This window comes from Schistocerca cancellata, chromosome 3 (genome assembly GCF_023864275.1).
Source record: "Schistocerca cancellata isolate TAMUIC-IGC-003103 chromosome 3, iqSchCanc2.1, whole genome shotgun sequence".
Lineage (NCBI taxonomy): Eukaryota > Metazoa > Arthropoda > Insecta > Orthoptera > Acrididae > Schistocerca > Schistocerca cancellata.
Window position 1 is genome coordinate 557,421,395 of NC_064628.1, and position 22,139 is coordinate 557,443,533.

The 22,139-nt window shown below is 43.6% G+C and overlaps 1 protein-coding gene across 1 annotated transcript in view; it reads left to right on the forward strand.

The window, feature by feature from the left end:
* The first annotated feature begins 406 nt into the window (after positions 1-406).
* The window catches only part of LOC126175402 (large neutral amino acids transporter small subunit 1), a 386,698-nt gene continuing 364,965 nt past the window's right edge, over positions 407-22,139 (forward strand). The window contains exon 1 of the mRNA XM_049922194.1: positions 407-844. Coding sequence (XP_049778151.1) covers positions 584-844 — 261 coding nt within the window. The 5' untranslated portion in view covers positions 407-583. The remainder of the gene's footprint in view (positions 845-22,139) is intronic.

Below are 22,139 nucleotides of genomic sequence, written 5' to 3' on the forward strand. Positions count from 1 at the left end.
TGTAAATTTGCCTGTATTACGCTCAACTTTTCGAAAAAGCCGGACACTGTAAAAATCCGCCCGGACCCCGGACAGAGAGCTAAAAAGGAGGACATGTCCGGATTAATCCGGACGGCTGGTCTCCCTACTTCTGCCACATCCCGTAAGGTGGCTTGAATAGTAGGTATGTATTGTAGAGAAGGGGAAATAATAGTGGTATCCGAAACAGCCTCCGCCACAGAGTAGAGGCTTGTGAAGTGTAGATGTCGATATCCGAGAGGAAAGCGACTGGAACGTCCTCCTCTCCGTGTGGCCGCGCGGCTGCCGCGAGTCGAGGACAGTGGAGCGTCGCGCGGGGCCTGTGGCGCCTCTGGCGGTGGGCGGCCGCACCGTGCATTGAGCGGCGAGGGCTAGCGGCGTCGCGCGACGGCTGCAGGGGTTGTTCAGTCTGTCGGCGGCAGCGCAGCAGGAAGCACGCGCCACAAAAGCTCTCCAGTCCCAAGCCGAGCCGCACATCGCAGCTGGCAGCTCTGCCCGCGCGTAACTGCACAACCTACTCTCTCACACAAACACACGTACAGTCCTCCGAGAGAAAGAGAGTAGGATGCCTTCGCCCAAGGCGCGCTACGACGAGGTGCAGATGAAAGATGCCGCCCCCGAGGAAGCGGCCGCGCTGGGGGCGGCCGGTGGCGATGACGGTGAGATCCGCCTCAAAGCCAAGATGTCGCTGCTCAACGGCGTCACCGTCATCGTGGGCAGCATCATCGGCTCCGGCATCTTCGTGTCGCCCACGGGCGTGCTCAAGAACACTGGCTCGGTGAACCTGTCGCTGATCGTGTGGACCGCCTCGGGCGTCTTCTCCATGGTGAGTACGCTACGGCTGCGCCGACCGCGACCACGTGCTCGCTAAGCTCCGCGCCACGCCTGCTGCCACCTGCTTCGCTAGCCGGCAGACGCCGCTCTGCCAAAACACGACCCACTCGCGCTGGCAATACAGAATTGGAAAAATGTGTAATCTGTTAGAGCATGTGCCGGTAAACAGATGCATACATATACCCCTCCCTAAGTAATTTATTTCCATAATCGTACAATTCAGATTTAATTGTACTCACAGCTAAATCGTCTCCAGTCACTATTTAATGTACTTACTTGAAGCAGTACAGCAGACAGATACTTTACCTGTATGGCTTCATTTATGCCGAGGCGCGTTTCGGGCTTTCACCCATCTTCAGGTGGGGGAATACATTTATATCTTTATCAATGCAAAGTTTTTGTTCACTGCATTTTGAATTTACGTAGTTTCGCTGATGCGGGGCATCATTCTCTATGTGAACAACTTAAGATATTCGAATGTAAACAAACACACAAATCGGTCACAGGACGACCGCTGCGCTGCATCAGTGAAGCTAAAAGTGTGTGTGCTGTGTATAATTGCGAAAGCAAGAAGATAAAAGTTAAAGAATAAAACTGCATCAAACTTAACTTCTAACTCAACATAAATACATGTTATAGGAAAACGTGGCAGCTAAGCGAATTGTTATTTTGTACAGGCAGCTGTAGTGTTGAACGCAGTCGACACAAATGTTGTACAGATGAAGACACAAAAAAGTACCACATCAAATAAAGATTGGGGTGGGGGGGGGGGGGGGGAGACAAGCTCGAAAGACGTCTTGGCATAAATATAACTGTATAAATAGTGTGTTTACCATATATTTCCTAGTAATTAAATAAGTCATTAAGTCAGCCACGAAGCATTATAGTGGATCAATTAATCTGTGTAATGTTTTTCTTTTTCATCGTTACATGTGCTTATCTTTTTTACCTTGCTGTTGTTGGAACAAGACAACACTTAATTTTACGAAAATGGCATGTGATATGATCTTTAGTGCCAAACCACCCGTAAGTACCAATTTTTAAACTACAGTATTGTATATTAACTTCTACGATCATTGGAAGAACATCCGCTTTCACACCAACAATTTGCAAGACTTGATATTCTTTTTAAACGTGCTGCGAACGCAAATTTCTTCTTGCAGTCTGCTATATATATTTCTAGACGTTAATTATTTTTCCTTTAGATAATCGGCTGCGATAATTACTTTTTACTCTCCATTTTTATGTTCAGATGAAATAAAACGGTGCTTTCTTGACGTGTTATAAAAGTTGCTTTTCCTAAAAAGGAAACGTGAATGGAGAAGCTTTCGCTACTGCCGGTGTCAAATATTCACTGAACAATAAAAAGTCCTCGTAATAAATTCTTACTTACTAATTTCAGCTGACACGCGCATGGTATCGAGAACTATCGCGTGCAAACTGAAGTACGTATGTCGACAGAAACCATAATGTAGTCACTCCACTGAGAATTTGATTTGACCTCGGAACGAGGCAGTAGTCGAAGATATGATAAACATGTATTTACTGGAATATCAAAGATAATTATGTTGAGCTGACAAATCAACATTTTTCGGCTGTGGCTGGAAACCTCTGCGACGGCTTGCAATTATGATGGGGAGAAAGAGAGAAAAGTTACACAAAAAAATCACAAATTCATAGAGCAAATAAATTATTTATACGGAAGTAGTCAATTAGAATTTTTCATTTATCTTACATGGATTATTTGTATCGCGTTATAATAAGGATCGCATTTATTTCATTCTTTGGTTTTAAATTTACGCCCATGAGGTGACTTCGATAAATTTGTTTACCGACCTGATGGTTATTTCAGCCAATGGACACTTCAGAGCTCTGGCTATCCTCTTCAGTTCAATGTGCTCTTTGTAGGCAGCTTAGATTCCGATGTTGGAACTTGGGCTTCCGTGCATAAGTGGAGACAAAAGCTAAATTAAGACCGTTGCCTGAACGTAAAATTACACTTATGTTGAACTGGTGCTTTTTTCAGTAAAGGTTTCCATGTTTGATATAAATATGGATCATGTCCCCACGACAAACAGTACTTGTAATTTATGCACCTTAACAAACGTTTATGAAAATAAAAGGAAAAATTAAATTATTGCTAAATTTGATGTCCTCACGGTTGGCTACAGTGTGCTAAATATAAAAACTGTGTTTGTCACCGGTCGTTAGGGACGCGAATGAAAGACTAGTATTCTACGTAAATAAAACATGTTCCCTTATATGAAGGTGCATTTGTGCACTGGCTACTCAGCAAATTTAGTTAATGACGTTAAACTGCTGTCTCAGTTTCTTCGTTAATGGTGTCTGCGCATGTCATTAATCAGAGGGAGGACGGAGAATGATTATTAGATTTTGTACACGTTCGCGAGACATCGAATTGTAGCTCTGTGTTTCTGAAATTACGGAAAGAAAGATATGTTAATAAATATTACGAATTATCATAATAAGAATTCAGCATCATAAGCAAGAACTTTTGCATTAGTAGTTTCGATGTTAAGTCCCATAAGATTTAAAAAAAAATTAGTTTCGATAGACATCAAAATGAATTACGCAGCAAATGTAAATCTTCTATTTATCCCTTAAACACATTGTAGTAAGAGTAGGTACTGTCATGGAACTCTTGAAGTGAGTCGAAGAAATGTAGCTCTTTTTACGAAATGCGCAACGTCAGGAAGCGTTTTGCATTGTCAGCCCTGCGGTCCTACGACCGTACGCACGACTCTCTGCTTGTCTGCCGTCAGAAGTGGCCACGACGATACTGTCGTGGACTACGTACCCCTTGTAAATCTAGCGATGTGGCACAGTGGTTAAGATACTTCATTCTTGTTAGAGACCAGCACGTAAATTTAGGTTTTAAGCGGTTTTCGTAAACCAATTAACGTGAATGCCGGAGACGGAAAGGAACGCTGTTGATTTCCATCTCATACTCTTCATATCCGACTTTGAGTCCTGTCAGTGAAGACGTGTCGTCGATGAGACGTTCAAATCCTGATATACGTTATTTTTATTTGTATCTCGGCTTTCTCTGTGGCGTGTGCTTGAAGGCGTATAATTGTAAAGCATAAAAGTTAAGGTAATTGTTAACAGTAGGATTATACGCAGATTAATCGTAAGTATATAGTGAGAGCTTTCTTGCATATGGTATATTTATTAAGTCACTCTAGCAAATGTTCAAGTCAGACATTTGTCTTGGTCTTTATCTGGTGACAACAACAAGAGATCAAAGCTACAGCAGAACAGAAGGGAATTAAAGAAATTAGCTGCCATGGGAACTGTTTTATATCAGTGGGGCAAGTTAAAAATTTGCACCGGACTGGGATTCGAACCAGTGTCACCTGCTTACTATGCGGATGCGCTGACCACTATGCCATCTGGACACAGTGGACACCACAACCGCACGAATTACCCTAGCACGTCATCGCCGTAATTATATATGTAGTATTTGTTTTTTCGGGCATTTCCGAAAGAAATCAATTCACACTGGCAGCTAATGTCTTTAATTATTTTTGTTTCTTAATTCAGAACCGAAATGGCGCCTATTCTTTCGCATATAAATAAAGTTACATCAGTTACATATCGCAAAAATAAGTTAAAGTTCACGGGCTAACCACTTAAATATTAATAACATGATCGGTTAGACCTTGCATCGCGCCCTTAAAAAACGGGTTAGCGTCAGGGCAGGATTGCGATACTATCAGACTCCATTCTAAGTAGCTCAAGTTTCGACATTTGCTAATAGTTGTGGCAATTATTTTGAGGCATAAAAGATGCCTTAAAAAATTCAAACTAAGAGAGTAGACAAATTATGCACACTAAGTAAATATAATTCATAGCTCAGTGAATAAGCTTGAGAACTACAAACCCCGAAGTCTAGGGTTCGATTCCAAGTTGGCCTTAGATATTTTCCTGTTGCATCACTGTTTTCATTTCGTGCAACTATTTACTGATATGAAAAAATGCCAACATGCACCGTGGTTCGGAACACTCATTAAAATGTAGGTCATCCCTTTATCTGCCAGGGTCCGTTTTAAAGCCAGAGGAAGGCGAGGGCATTCCAGCGTGCCTAGTAAAGGAATGCTATATTCAAACCTACCTTATGGTTCAGGACTGCTTTAATACCAAGCAGGTAATTCCTTCTTGAGGATTCATTAATCCCTCTATCGAAACAGAGCCACGACGGCCGTTTACACAAAACTACGGAGCGTCCACCAAAATGCATCACATCGTTTCTATGAGCGAGTGTCAAGACGTGCCCTTTTTATTGACGCAATAACTGAAGGGACCACAGCTCACATCTTTCTCCAGCGAAGACATTGCTCGAAAATGAGAAAAAATACATCGACAATAAATACATACAACCTCAAAGATCTTCCGTTGCCCAACCCCTCCCCTCCCCAATGCGCCGTGAGACATTTCAGTAGCAACGAGTTAAATTATCATCATGCGTTCTGTTCTTCAGAAACACTTCCCATGCTGCAGCCGTCTTCTTTAATATTGCTGTAATAGTACTTCGAAGAAACGTGTGTTGTAGCTAAAGCATGATGAGAGCTGCGTTGCGCTTTGTTTCTATTATTGCGCTTGCCATGACGGTATCTATTGTTCCCTTGGCGCTAGGCATTCTGTACGGATTGCAAGCCTAATCGTGTTTACGTTACTGCACGCTAACAACATGATAGGAGTAACATGTTCACGTAATCGAACATAAGCAGTACGTCACAGAAATACAAACCGCAACAGGTGCACAACTGCGCGCTGCTGCAGTCCGCGCGCCAGAAGATATGAAATGAAATGTCGTGTGACGAGGGCCTCCCGTTGGGTAGACCGTTCGCCTGGTGCAAGTCTTTCAATTTGACGCCACTTCGGCGACTTGCACGTCGATGGGGATGAAATGATGATGATCAGGACAACACAACACCCAGTCCCTGAGCGGAGAAAATCTCCGATCCAGCCGGAAATCGAACCCGGGCCCTTTGGATTGACAGTCTGTCGCGCTGACCACTCAGCTACCGGGGAGGGCGCCAGAAGATATGCTACCGGGGGTTCGGCAGAATTACGTAATCTTTTTTCAAGGAAAGCGCCGTTAGAAACGTGTTGTCATTAATGACTATATTTCAGGAGTTGGCACCAGACAGTGTCCGCCCCCGCAGCTGAGTGACCATTGCAGATGCCTGCCTTGCAAAGGACCTGCGTTCGATCCCGGTACTACCAAGGATCTTTCTTCGGAGGGAGGACTTAACCGAGGCGCATTCAGCGTCGTGATGCCAATTGGGGAGCCACCTCACAGAGGTAACGGCTGCAAGGCCTACTCGAGGACAACGGCCGGGAGAGCCGTGCACCGAACCCGTCTCCCTCCAAACCGCGTCCTCATGACACCGCATGGCAGAGGACGATATGGCGGCCGGTCAACGTCGCTTGATCGCGGAGTTTCGTTTCATTTTCTTCGTTGACAGATAATAGTTCACGTATTTGTTTCAGGGACCTATTGTTAATTTTCTTTGGATGACCTTACTAAACGGTAAATTACAGCATCATCTGCGAACAACCTAAGAGAACTGCTCAGATTGTCACCCAGGTCATTTATATAGATCAGGAACAGCAGAGGTCCCAGGACGCTTCCCTGGGGAACACCTGATATCACTTCAGTTTTACTCGATGATTTGCCGTCTATTACTACGAACTGCGACCTTCCTGACAGGAAATCACGAATCCAGTCGCACAACTGAGGCGATACCCCATAGGCCTGCAGCTTGATTAGAAGTCGTTTTTGAGGAACGGCGTCAAAAGCATTAGTGTTAAGACATATGTTTAACGGAGATACAGACTCGTACTGGCCAAGATGGCGGACGGGCTTCAAATGTCGTCTGTGCTCGGCATACATAACGCCATCTCCCCTTTATTCTAAGCTCCTTGCTTGCAATCTGCATCCACGTAACACGTCATTCTGTATATCTATCTTTTTTATCCTTTCCTATTCTACTCGTGTCCGCAGCTCGTGGTCTCGCGGTAGCGTTCTCGCTTCCCGAGCACGGGGGCCCGGGTTCAATTCCCGGCGGGGTCAAGGATTTTTCCTGCCTCGAGATGACTGGGTGTTGTTGTGTCGTCCTCATCATCATCATTCATTCCCATTACGGTCGGAGGAAGGCAATGGCAAACCACCTCCACTAGGACCTTGCCTAGTAAGGCGGCGCGGGTCTCCCGTGTCGCTCCCCCACGCTCTGTAAAGAAGTATGGGACATCATCATCATCATCATTGTTAATGCGGCGATTACTTTTTCTCGAAGTTTTCTTTAGAGGCGTTTTGTGGAATACTCCACCGATCAGGCCGATCCAGTGGTTAAGACAGTCACCATCCGTATTCTGTAGGCGCGAGGGTGTCAGCCCCTCTCAGCCACTGTAATTAAAGTATTCGGCTGTGTTGTTAGATTGCACCACTCTCGTTGTGCCAAGTGAGCCAGTGCAAAGAACCTCTAGAGAGCATATTTTGAGTTTGTCGCTTACGACTTTGTATTGATCTGCAATGCAGCAGTGAGAAGGAATCGCCTCATTGATGCAAGCAGTTCTGTTCTGCTCTGCACTTTCTGTTGTTCCATGTTTTGATGTGCACTATGTAAAAAGTGTTATTGAACTGCGTATTTACTTTATTATAAAGTCATGCTATCAGTAAACGAATAGGGGAAACAGCAATGAGTATTAATCAAGAAATGGGGTGATATCGGGGGCGGTGAGGGATTGGGGGAGTGGGAGGACAAGGATGGTACCCCTGGACACAAGTTACTCTAGTTGCTCGGCTAATGGTATGCATGAAGCATAGGCCACAGAAGCATTCTACAAATAAGTCCTTTCATGCACAGGCAGCAGTTTATACACCGCCCAGTCGCATAAATGTGACCAACTGTCAAAAGCCTGAATAGCCATCATTTGCAGCGCGACACGTCCGGGAGGAGAATCAGTGGGGGTTCTGGATGGTACAACCAGGGATTTGAAGCCATACCGACTGAAGAGGCGTGCCCAGCTGCGCTAGGTTTCTCGGTTGAGGGTCCACGACGTAAACAGCCCGATCGATCCCCCACAGACTCTTGGCTCGGTTTAAATTCGGAGTGTTTGGTGGACAAGGGAGTATGATAAACTTTTTTGCTCTTCGAACCGTGCACGTTCAGTGTGAGCTGTTACATGTTGTATTGTCCTGCTGGAAGAGGCCATCGTGCAGAGGATAAACAAACAGCATGTAAGGGGGACGTAGTTCCGAAGGATAGAGGCATAACTGTGTTGAGTCATTGTGCAGAATGACATGATTGCCCAGGGAATGCCACGAAAACATTCCACAGAACCTAACGCTCCATCCTCCGGCTTTTGCGTTTCCTTTCGAACGTTTCACGCCATACATGCAACGGCCATCTCTCCGATGGAGCACAAATCGTGATCCAGCTGAAAAGGCTACCTGTCGCCAGTCAGCTTACGTCCAGTTGCGGCGTTGGCGTGAAAATTACAGCCTTCGTCGCCGATGAACAACGGTCAGCAAGGATGCATTAACCAGGGGCCCGCTGCGGAGGCCCATGCACAGCAACGCTCTCTGAACACTCCTTGAGGAGGCAATGTTGGTAGCCCCTTTGTTCAGTGGGCGGTCAGCTGGTCAAGCAAAAATTTTTGGAAATTTTCGGCAAGTTCCTCTGGGACCACTCTGCTGAGGTCATCGGTCCCTAGGCTTACACATTGCTTAATCTGACTTAAAGTAATTTACACACACACACACACACACACACACACACACACACACCAGAGGGAGGACCTGAAACTCCGACGGGGGGGGGGGAGGAGGAGGGGGAGGAGGAGCCGCGCGAACCGTGGCAAGACTCCCATGACCACTCGGTTATAACACGAGGTGTTGGTCAAAGCTGGACGTCTGTTAGCGCGTACACATCACCTCACCCGTCGTTCACCCTTGTCATCTACGGCCCGTGGTGCACCGCAGTTGCCTCGGTACCTGTTTCGGATACAGCCATTTAGGTATGCACGGTATACTTCTACGACGGCTGCACGCGAATAGTTTACAAACTTAGCCATTTCGGAAATGGTTCCACCCTTGGCCCGAATGTCAATGATCATGCCCTTTCCGATGTCAGATAAATCGCTGTTGTTGTGGTCTTCAGTCCTGAGACTGGTTTGTTGCAGCTCTCCATGCTACTCTATCCTGTGCAAGCCTCTTCATCTCCCAGTATCTACTGCAGCGTACATCCATCTGAATCTGCTTAGTGTATTCATCTCTCGGTCTCCCTCTACGATTTTTACCCTCCATGCTGCCCTCCAGTACTAAATTTGTGATCCCTTGATACCTCAGAACATGTCCTAAAAACCGGTCCCTTCTTTTTGTCAAGTTGTGCCACATACTCCTCTTCTCCCCAATTTTATTCAATACCTCCTCATTAGTTATGTGATCTACCCATGTAATCTTCAGCATTCTTCTGTAGCACCACATTTCGAAAGCTTCTATTCTCTTCTTGTCCAAACTATTTATCGTCCATGTTTCACTTCCATACGTGGCTACACTCCATACAAATACTTTCAGAAACGACTTCCTAACACTTAAATCAATACTCGATGTTAACAAATTTCTCTTCTTCAGAAACGCTTTCCTTGCCATTGCCAGTCTACATTTTATATCCTCTCTACTTCGACCATCATCAGTTATTTTGCTCCACAAATAGCAAAACTCTTTTACTACTTTAAGTGTCTTATTTCCTAATCTAATTCCCGGAGCATGACCCGACTTAATTCGACTACATTCCATTATCCTCGTTTTGCTTTTGTTGGCGTTCATCTTATATCCTCCTTTCAAGACACTGTCCATTCCGTTCAACTGCTCTTCCAAGTCCTTTGCTAATTACAATGTCATCGGCGAACCGCAAAGTTTTTATTTCTTCTCCATGGATTTTAATGCCTACTTCGAACTTTTCTTTTGTTTCCTTTACTGCTTGATCAATATACAGATTGAATAACATTGGGGAGAGGCTACAACCCTTCTCACTCCCTTCCCAACCACTGCTTCTCTTTCATGCCCCTCGACTCTTATAACTGCCATCTGTTTGCTGTACAAATTGTAAATAGCCTTTCACTCCCTGTATTTTACGCCTGCCACCTTCAGAATTTGAAAGAGTATTCCAGTCAACATTGTCGAAAGCTTTCTCTAAGTCTATAAACGCTAGAAACGCAGGTTTGCCTTTCCTTAATCTTTCTTCTAAGATAATTCGTAGGGTCAGTATTGACTCTCGTGTTCCAACATTTCTACGGAATCCAAACTGATCTTCCCCGAGGTCGACTTCTACCAGGTTTTCCATTCGTCTGTAAAGAATTCGCGTTAATATTTTGCAGCTGTGACTTATTAAACTGATAGTTCGGTAATTTTCACATCTGTCAACACCTGCGTTCTTTGGGGTTGGTACGTTTTCGCATTACAACGACGACTGCACTGTTTTCCGCATTAGCCCCCTCGACACACTTTATATATCCTTCAATTATAGTGCTGCCACCTGCTTTTTGTGATTGGTAATTACAGTTTTGACGTCGAATATTGTGACTGAACCGTGTACCTTGCCCGTTAACCGAGGTATGCCACTTACTTCATGCACTGTACATAATTCCATTTCTTAATCCCGCCCATGTTCATCTCAGATAAGGTGAAGTTGTGCTCAATCTAATTGCTTGTTTGAACCCCATACCGCTTGATGAGGCATGGTCCTACCGAACTGACTCAGACCGTAGCCACAGTTAGGACGACCTATATTTACCGCACTCTTCGTACCTCTGACCAACCATGGCTTTTTGACCTCAACATACCTCTGCCGGAGGTGAAAGAAGCTATGATTAACAGAAAAAGCTTTGCATCAATTGCGGATTGAACCTGGGTGCTTTGGATTTATTCTTCCTTACAGCCAACGATCCATGACTAGATAATTCTGTAGAAATGTTGACAAACATTTACTTTCCACGAAAAGCACACCTACAAACCAAATGAAGTTGGACCCAAATGCCGTTCCATGTCCTAAATTGAAATCTAAGATCTGACAAGAGATATTGATTCCTTTTTTGTGTTACGCATCACCATATATGACAGTGTCATATACAGACAGGCACCTTCGATCTCCGAAGGCAAATTTGTTGCGACTGAGACAATTAAGCGTACTTTAAGAAGTTCGTAAATACTTCATGAACGTCATGATTTACCTCCAAAAGCTGCTGTTAAAATTTCATTACAACAACCAGTTTCGATTCTCTAGTGGTTCAATAAAGAAATTTTAACAGCAGCTGTAGCCGATAAGTCAAATTTGTTCGGTTACCTAATCGTACGTTACGGAAAGATTCAGCTCATAGGCTTGCCACAAACGCTCCTCAGTTTCTCCTGAATTCCACAACTTGTTACGAATCGTCAATGCAGGGAAAAACTGTCTCGCCCATGAATGTCTCTACTGTGCCGGCTATAGCTTGTCAATGAGACTGGCCTCTTTGCCAGTCATTTATGGTTCAACTGTGTATGTCAATATGTCAATATCTCATCTTCAGGAACCAAGTTACAAAAGTTATTCCCTGTTTTTTGTTTTTCTTAGCAATCCAAGTGAAACAGATTGTCATTATATGAGAGCAAGAAAAGAATTTAATTGTCCGACGTTGAAGGTTATGTATTTGTTTTGAAGGACGTCCTGGAAGTCGTATATGATAGAGCAGAAACCTGTTTCATTTACGATGTAGGAATTACTCCGCTACAGGAAGCAGGTTAGACGTGCGGTATGTACTCTGAGATATAACTGGTTCAAGGCTATCTTTTTCATTTTTGCAAGCTACTAGTCGCCTAAACACTGTGTGTAAAGATGAATTCGCCAGTGCACCAGAACTGTCGAAAACAAATTCAACAGTTTTAGTTTCGTCGACACAGCACGAGCTCAGAATAGGGGTCGAAATCGGCTTTGAACACGTGCCTCATGAAATGCTACTGAGATTCTATACAGAAGTTAGGGTGAGTTGCCTCTCTTTTATCAAACCGTAGAATCCTCGAAGAAAACTGTGTCAAGTAGATGCAAGAAAGGGCATGTGATAAGTCTACAAGAAGGGTAGCAGAAGCGTTCCACAAACTGTTATTCAATATCTTTGACATTTGCCGGTCGTAGAACGTCAGAAAATATTCTGACTGCGAATACAGTGACCTCCTTCACGGCAACGAGCATGGAATCCGAAAAAATATCAGCCAAGAGAAATCTAAATCGCGGTTTTCTTACATGAAATCCCGAAAGCCATGGATAAAGGCAGTGGGGTAAATGTAGTATTTCTTGTCTTCCGTAAAACTGATTAACGAAAGGACGATCAAGTAGGAAATAAAATGATATTTCTGACTGGGTTCAAGATTTCTTGATAGGGTAAACGTATAGTATTTTTCTTTTTTTATGGAGTGTCATGGACAGATGCAGAAGTAACTCTGTAGCACCCATGCAAGTATGTTGGGACCTTTACTGTTCATGTTATATATTAATGACACTGCAGACAATAACAATAGCAATTAGACTTTTCGCAAATAAAGCAGTTATCTTTTTTTAATATAATCCATTATGGAGTCGGGGGTAGCAGTTGTCGTTATACTGGTTATCACTGTTAGCATTCAACCGCGATTCTTATACATATATTTTAACAACGCGTTTCAAGAGACAATGCTCCCATTATCAGGTTGTAAAATCTATGTCATGAAATTAAACTGACTAAAAAGACAAAACACCATCACAAAAAGTTGGGAAGTCCATACAGTAAAACAGAATTAAAAGTATATTGGACTGTGGGTCCTCGTCTTACATTGAAGTTGTTGACACAAGTCGATGGCCGTCCCATAGCTACCAAATATGCTGTCGCACTGTGCCGGCTCGGGAGCTGTTGTGGACTGACGTGCCTAGGTGTTGTGGCGTGGTTACAGCCGTGTGCTTGACGGTAACGCTATGCTATTGGGCGCCTGATTCCCTTATTACATTGGTCTGCTATCGTTAGCCTCTCGCAACTCCGTCAGTGACATGCTACAAGTTTAAAGTCGCATACCTACCCTAAAATAATTCTAAAAACCCGCTAAAAAATCTCATTTCTTTAAAATTATCTTGTGCATTTAGAATATTGCTTTGCTTCTTTTCATGGATAGCTATCTCGAATTCCTCTAGTAAATCAAGTTTCCTCCCTTTCTTTTCTACATGCAATATTTCTACGTTGTCTTGTATGCTATTAAGGGGATGGCCTGTTTCATATATATGGTTCGCAACAGCTGATTTGTCATAATTTCCTAACCTGAGCGCTTCTTTATGTTCTTTATACCGGATCGCGATTGATCTTCCTTAATAGCATAGAAGACAACGTAGAAATATTGCATGTAGAAAAGAAAGGGAGGAAACTTGATTTACCAGAGGAATTCGAGATAGCTATCCATGAAAAGAAACAAAGCAATATTCTAAATGCACAAGAGAATTTTAAAGAAATTAGATTTTTAGAGGGTTTTTAGAATTATTTTAGGGTAGGTATGCGACTTTAAACTTGTAGCATGTCACTGTCGGAGTTGCGAGAGGCTAACGATAGCAGACCAATGTAATAAGGGAATCAGGCGCCCAATAGCATAGCGTTACCGTCAAGCACACGGCTGTAACCACGCCACAACACCTAGGTACGTCAGTCCACAACAGCTCCCGAGCCGGCACAGTGCGACAGCATATTTGGTAGCTATGGGACGGCCATCGACTTGTGTCAACAACTTCAATGTAAGACGAGGACCCACAGTCCAATATACTTTTAATTCTGTTTTACTCTATGGACTTCCCAACTTTTTGTGATGGTATTTTGTCTTTTTATTCAGTTTAATTTCATGACATAGATTTTACAACCTGATAATGGGAGCATTGTCTCTTGAAACGCGTTGTTAAAATATATGTATAAGAATCGCAGTTGAATGCTAACAGTGATAACCAAAGCAGTTATCAATAATGAAGTGTCTCTATCAAAAAAGCTTAACAAACATTCAGTCAGATCTTGGTAAGATTTAAAAGTGGTGTATAGATTGGTAACTTCCTTTTAATCTTCAGCAGCGTAAAAACGAACGCTTCAAAAAACGAAGAATACCATCACCATATGACTACAATATCAGTGAGTCAAAATTGGAAACAATTCATACAAATATCTGGATATAAAAATTGGTATGAATATGAAAAGGGGTGATTAGGTAGGGTCAATCGTAAGTAAAACGGGTGACAGCCTGTGACACAAACTTTCCAGAGACGTTTAGAGACAGTCTTGGTCTCTACAGCGGTCAAGGACAGTCCCTATACTAAGGGAGAGGGTAAACCAAAATAAATAATGATAAATCTGAATTGGCAGATGTCTGAAGATAGCTGCAGACCGTTCCGCGAAGATCTACTTCCAAAATATCAAGAACCTGAGACAATACAGGAATATAGGAATATACACTGTCCAATCCACCTGTCAAATGACTGAACCCTAACCTTCTTTTGCAGCGCGGCCCACTGCGAGACATACAGGGAGAGTCTCATTGACGTTCTGGAAGGTACAGACAGGGATGTGGAGCCCTGCAGATGCCAGTGCTGTGACCAGTTGCACTAGGTTTTCGGTTACGGATCCATGACGCGTGCACCCCGATCGAAGTCGTCCCATAGATCCTCGTTTGGGTTTAAATCTGGAGAGTTTTGTGGCCAGGGGAGTACAGTAAGCTCATCCTGCAGCTCCTCGAACCACTAAAATACACTGCGAACTGTGACTCGTTGCATTGTCCTGTTGGTAGATGCCATTGTCCCAAAGAAAAACAAACTGCATGAAGGTTGGACATGATGTCCAAGGATACATGCATACTTGTTGATCCATTGTACCCTCCAGAATGAAGAGATCTCGACCAGGCAACGCCACGGAAACAATCCCCAGACCATAACGCTCCTTCCTTGTTTGCTTTCATACGTTTTACGCCTTACACGATAACGGCCATTAGTCCAATGGAGCAATAAACGTGATCTGAAAAGGCCAGGTCGACACTCTGGACGTCCCGTTGCGATACTGGCATTGAAATTTCAGTCTTCGTCGCCAATGAACAGCAGTCAGCAGGGGTGCATGAACCAGGCACCTGCAGACTTTGAACGCATGGGACATTTCATTTCGGAAATTTCAAAATTCAGAGAGCTACAGAGTAAAGAGTGTGACGAGAATAATAAATGTACCGAGAATAATAAGTCAGGCCTTCTCTCAGCACTGACAACGCAGTGGCCGACGGACTTCGCTTAACGACGGAGAGCAGAGGCGTTTACATAGTTGTCAGTGCTATTAGACAAGCAACACTGCGTGAAATAACCGCAGAAATCAATGCTGGATTACGACGAACGCATCCGTTAGGAGAGTGCGGCGAAATTTGGCGTTTGTGGACTATGGCAACCGATGACCGACGACAATGGGTTTGCTAACAGCACTACATAGTCGACAGCACATCTGACGGGCACGTGAGCCGGCCGCGGTGACCGAGCGGTTCTAGACGCTTCAGTCCGGAACTGCGCGACTGCTACGGTCGCAGGTTCGAATCATGACTCGGGCATGGATGTGTGTGATGTCCTTAGGTTAGTTAGGTTTAACTAGTTCTAGGGGACTGATGACCTCAGATGTTGTCCCATAGTGCTCAGAGCCATTTGAACCATTCGAGCACGTGACTCTAGCGGATGGACCCGAGACGACTGGAAAACCGTGGCCTGGACAGACCAGCCCAGATTTCATTTGGTAAAACTGACGCCAGATTTTAAGTTTGCTGCAGATCCCACGAAACTCTGTCCCCAAGTGCTCAACAAGGAACTAAGAAGCTGGTGATGGCTCCGCAATGGTGTGGGATGTATTTACATAGGACATTGACTGAAAATGGTTATGTTGGTCTACTTCATTTTCAGCTATTCATGGACTTGAAGTTATCAAACTGATGGTATTTCTATGGATGACAGTGCACCATGTCACTGGGCCACAATTGTTCGCGATCTGTTTCAAGAACATTCTGGAGAATTCGAGCGAATGATTTCGCCACCCAGATCTCCGAACATGAATCCCATCGAACATTTATGGGACACAACCGAGGGGTCAGTTCGTGCGCAGCATTCCGCACCGCCAACACTTTCGCAGTTATGGACAGTTATAGAGGCAGCATGGCTCGATATTTCTGCAGGGGACTTTTAACGACTTGTTGCGTGAAACTTTTGTCACCTCAGTGAATAGCCTAAAGAGCTACCATCCATCTAGTAGAAAGAAATTTGAGAAAAGGTTTCCGCTAGGAGGAGGAAGGAAATTCCTGAAGCCACGTATCTTGTCACCTAGACGCGATCAGTAGGACAAGATCAGTGTGACTGCACCACAGCAACAGATGGCTAAGCCGGCACAATTTCCCTGATTTTTACCTGTTAACGCAGTATGAGAAAAAAGATAAAGGTAGATATATTCGTGACAGGTTTACATTTACAACGTTTTTTTCTCTAACATGAAAGCGTTTCATCTAGTTGTGTATATCATACTAACAGGACAAACTACAAATAGAAATGAACATTTATGTTAGAAGTGGAATTGTAAATGATAAAGTACGACAGGCTGTGACAGGTAATTTCATAATACTGATAGGTGCCTACGTAATAGGTGTAAGGTTGTTTTCGTGATAATTGTACGATGATCAGTAGAGCGCAGATACGTAACAATATCTCCCAACAATGATATCCCAAGAGCCTACAAGACGAAGTGATGCGTTCCTTCCCCGGTACGTGTGGTCGCGGTGAGTTAATAAAATTGTCACGAAATTACCCATTATCACGAAAATACTTTCCTTTTCATTACTTAAAAACTGCTTTTTCTACAAGCACTCTTACGGGCAGCAAAATGATTCACGAGTGAAATTAGACGTTTTTGCCGTTCATTGACGTAAGTGATACTGTTACGGCTTTGTACTGTGAGTTCGCAACACTTCAGACAGTATTTGTGCACTCGATCGCGTTTAGAATTGGGAGAGATAATAAAAATGTCGAGAGGTGAGTGCGCGCCTGCATATCGTCGCGTCGCCCCACTGAAGGTCAGTATTGATTTTGAGTTAGTGTAACGCGGCTTTGGCTGCAACCGCCGTAAGGACTGCTTTGATATCAGGTGGCAGGCGATTTGGAACACCTGTCCATTTAGCTCTGCAGACACGCGCCTGAGTGCTGCGTGAGGACACCTGCGTTTACTTTTGCGACTCTGCTAAAGGCACCCATTGCGATTCCTGTCGTAATATCAGTTGTCACTTGCGAAGAAATATAGAGCTTGAGTAGCATTTCTCACTCACAATCGGATGTTTTAACAATGTAAAAGTTGACAGCGTCTTTTCTAGCATCTTTTAAATCCACTAAATAAGGAACTACTGCGGTAATTGTGAGTAAAACAGTCGTAACCCCCTTGTTGGTTTAAATACTGCAGTTGGTAATTTGGTAATCGCTTGTGTTACTTTGACATGCTCGCCGTGTAGTTGAAACAACGCCTATGGTATATTTGTTTATTTTCTTGTATGTGTAAACGTGGAAATGGTGACGAGAGGAGCTAGAACAGTCATATGATGTTTCGATTAGATGTATTTATCACTGGTGACGTGTTCTGGATAGATATTAATTTTCTTAAGGCGAAGTAAAATAGTACCTTTGTCTGACAGCGATATGTAGTGCGAGAAGTTTTGCTAAGAAGCCGCGCGTGTGGTTTAAAAGAGTAAAGGAAACCCTCGCGATCAGACCCTGAAGACCGTGCGATAGTCGACCGACCGCCAAATCACCCTCATCGTTCATCATCGGGTGCGGTATGGAGGGGCACGGGGTTAGCACACCGCACTCACGACTGTTGTCGACTTTCCGACCTTGGAGCCGCTACCTCTCGATCAGGTCGCTCCTCACTTGTCATCACGAGGCTGAGTGCACGCCGGTCCAGAGCTCCTCATGCCGAGAACGAATCCCTGGCAACCGGGAATCGAACACGGGTCCCTCGCCTCTGCCTTGACCACTGGGCTACGGAAGAGGACGCGCCTTTGATTTACAGCACCGTAATCAGAACTCGGAAATTCTGTTTAGTTGACAGTTTCAAGAGTCTCCAATCTTTTGCTAGTCGGCAATTTCCATATGTGGACCAGTCTGAGTCCGTTGAGTGTATTGTTATCTTAGTGAAAATAGTATTTTGGTGATTAATGTTATTGGCTTGGAATATAGCCAAGATTGATGTGCAGCACGTTTCTTTGAATAAACTGAAACATACTGTTAACTCAATGAGACATCGTGACAGTGGTGTCCCTTCTTTACAATCCTAATGAATGTCTGCCTTGAAGGCTAGGTTGATTATACAGTGTAGCGCCAAAGAAACTGGCATAGGCATACGTGTTCAAATACAAAGACATGTAAACAGGCAGAATACGGTGCTGCGGTCGGAAACGCCTATATAATACAAGTCTCTGGCGCAATTGTTAGATCGGTTACTGATGCTACAGTGGCAGGTTACCAACATTTAAGTGGTCGGCGCCCGAGCGGTGGGACACAGCATCTTCGAGGTAGCGATGAAGTGGGGATTTGCCTGTACAGCCACGTCACGAGTGTACCATGAATATTAGGAATCCGGTGAAACATCAGATCCCCTACATCGCTGCGAAAGAAAAAGATCCTGCAAGAACGGGACCAACGACGACTGAAGAGAATCGTTGAATGTGACAAAATTGCAACACTTCCGTAAATTGCTGCAGATTTCAATGCTCGACCATCAACAAGTGTCAGCGTGTGAACCATTCAACGAAACATCATTGATATGGGCTTTCGGAGCCGAAGGCCCATTCGTGTATCCTTGACGACGGCACGACATAAAGCTTTACGCCTCGCTTCAGAATTTCCAGGAATATCAGTCCACCGCTGATTAGATTCTTGTACTGAAAGAAGCCATATTAAAACATTGGAAATACAACAGGAAATGGCAATATTGTTCGTTGTGTAACGATAGCATAAACGGACAAACGTGAGAGAAAATCCAGAAGTTTAAAATAGCAAAGAAGATTACAAATATTGTAAAAGTTTCCATGGAAGGGTCGAAAGGGATGGTGAAAATGAATGGGGAACATTTCGTGGCTTTTGAGATAGGAGGAGTCAGTCAAGAAGATGGAATTATCGTCACTGTTGTTCAACATAATTGAATTCAGCAAGCGAAGCAGAAGAGGGAATTAACATACGAATAGAAATGACTTTACTGGCCGTTGCAAATTAAGTAGCATTAATCCCTGAAAATCTAGATGATCTGAAAATACTGGCAAGAATACTATTTAAAAATGAAAAGAAGTTGGATTAGAGGTAAATGACGAGAAGACAGAATTCATTAGGGCAGAAAGAAGCTAAAATATGAAAAGCTGGGAAAGCATGCAGACTGATAAGTAGGTGTTAGGGGAAGAAGCTGAATTTAAATATCCGGGGGTTGTAGTAAACAACAAAAATGATTTGAAATAAGAAGCGAGGATCAAAGCTGCATCCAGAGCGTCAAATTCGCTCAACAAATTAATGGCATACAATTCTTTTTTCAACAGCATCCAAAACAAGACTAATAAAACTTTACATAATCACACCAGTATTATTATACGGGTCAGAAATATGGAGAATGCATACGTATACTGACAGAAATATGTCGGTTTTTGAAAGTAAAATCCTGCAGAAGATATTTGGACTAATTTCTGAGGGAGGAGAATGGCGAAGATGAAAGACCAGGGGCCTTAAAATGAATTTTAGTGAACCAATTGTTGTTGTACAAGCCAAGACAAGGAGACCAAGATGGAGTGGCCCTGTCTACAGACGAGAGGAGGGATCCAGACTGAGAGAAGTGTCAGAGAAGAAACGTGAAGGCAGGCTTAAATTGGGATGGAGAGACAAGGTGACCAAGGATCTTGAGATACTTGCTTCAGGGGAAGAAGGTGCCAAAGACAGAACGTGTAGAAGAGGCTACTTGACGAGACCAAAATTCGACTTCGGTTTGTGGGGCCGACAGAGTTAACAAGAGTTGTGTTGTCAAAATGATTTTCTAAATCCATAAATTCTATACATGTTGGCTTGTCTTCATTTAAGACTATAGTTTAAGATAAGTCGTAGGGTTAATATTGATTCGTGTATTATTACCTTTCTCTGGAAATCAAACTGATCTTTCCCTCACATCAGAAATCTTTTCCATTTTTCTGTAGACGATCGGTGTCTGTATTCTTCTACCACGATTCCGTTGGTTCGATAGTGTCCACAGCTCATACAGACATGCAGTCTTCCGCGGACAGTGTCAATCTCATTAAAATCCTCCTAGTTGTACTGCCACGTGAACTTTTAAAATATTTTAAATACTAAAACAAAACCGACGTTTCAGACAAGTGGCAGCTGTCTTTCTCGAAGCAGAGTTTCAAAAAACACTAATACTTGTAAGACAGCTGTGGATGCGCACGCACAAAATAACAGGAATCTAAATCCTGAAGCAGCCTGACAAAAAAATTGTGCTACAGGCTTCCAGCGTCCTAGCTGCCGTCCAGTCGCGATATGATGGGACACTATCGGCTGGCGTCGTGCTACTGCCCATACTGCCCAACTAATGGCAGCGAAACACGGCCCTCGGAAAGCTGTCGCAGAATCGTAGCGGGTGACCAATAGCCAGCATGCCGTGCAGTCCACAAATGGCCTGCCATATATCCCCTCCAACATCCACCAATGCGAGGACCAATAAACCGTACATGTTATAAAGATGTATGTATGTATGATGTACGCAACCTAATATTACGCCGCGCATAAAAACGGCATTTTTTCCGGGGTTCATATCTAGGAGTCTGTTCGTGTTAGAAAGGTAGGATCAAATGTTTTTGATAGCTCTTGGACTAGGGTCCATTTGTATGCCCAAAAGAAGTATCGTCTTACTGTAACTATCCTATAGCACATAGTCAAAGTTTGAATATTACACACTTCTTGTAGCTTAGGCAAATGGAGCAAATCGGTTGGTTCTTGTTGGATTAGATGTGGTCTAAGATGCACCTTAAAGGGCCTTATGGAGACACCATTTAGTTCATGGACGGATCCTGAGAAGCACCACAAAATAGAGCCGCGGATTCCAAGGCGGCTATGCACAGCAAACGACTGAAATTTTTGTGATGTGTTCCTAAAATTCCGATCTCAAACAGTCCTGATAATTTTCTTGATTGCTTTATTCATTTCCCAGATACAGTGGATACCCTAGGTGTACACGTAAAATACGCATGTAAAATCCGGCGTGAGACGTAGTTTATAAAGAAACATACTATGATGTGTCCCCGTTATCATCACAAGAGTTCTGAGAGTCCCATTTTGTTGTAGTACTCAAGCAATGCAAAATTTTTGTGCTCATAAAATCCGGTCTGAGGTGATAAATTACGTAGTTTTGCGTTACTCCAGTTTCTCATAAGTAAAATATCAAAATTTTTCTCACTCATAAAGTTCTTTTCTTATGAATAACATGCCCTGCTACAGCAGGGAAAAGAAGCGAACCAGCGGAAAAACGCTCCTGTCGGAGCACAAAGAAGGCGAATATGCTTCTGTTTATTAAGACTGGCTGAAAGGTGGGGTACTACCTGCCTCATTCTACGTTTCTCAGTACCTTTAAAAAATTTTGTCAAAAATTTTGTCATGCGAACATATTCACGATTTTTTATGCTGAGAGGAGGAGTCACTTGCAGTTGGAAAGAGACAGAGAAGTAATAAATCCTGGAATACAGTAAGCTTTGCGTGAGAAAGATAGGGGCAAGACAATGCAACATAGCGGACAGTGACAGAACAGTGCTAGGGAAAAAGTGAAGGAGACAATGCTAGTGAAAGAGGAATAAAGAGAAAGAAAAAATGGATGAAGGGTGAAAGCTAGTGACAATGAGACAGCCTTTGACAATGATGTGGGGGGACAGTGAGAAGGGACAGCAGCAGTGGGAAGCAATGAATGAGATAGCAGGAGTAAGAGAGAGCAAGAGGGAGACACAGACAGTGGAGAAGACGGTAGTAGTATACAGAACGGAGGAGACTATGGCTAAGAGACAAGGGACGGGGACAGAGGGACACAAAGAGATAAGCACAATCAGATGGAATGAGTGAGTGAGAATGGGCAAGTGAGAGTGGATGGGAATGAGCGACTTACAGCGATAGACTTGTAGTTGTGAGTTACAGTTGTGGAAGCTTGTAGGA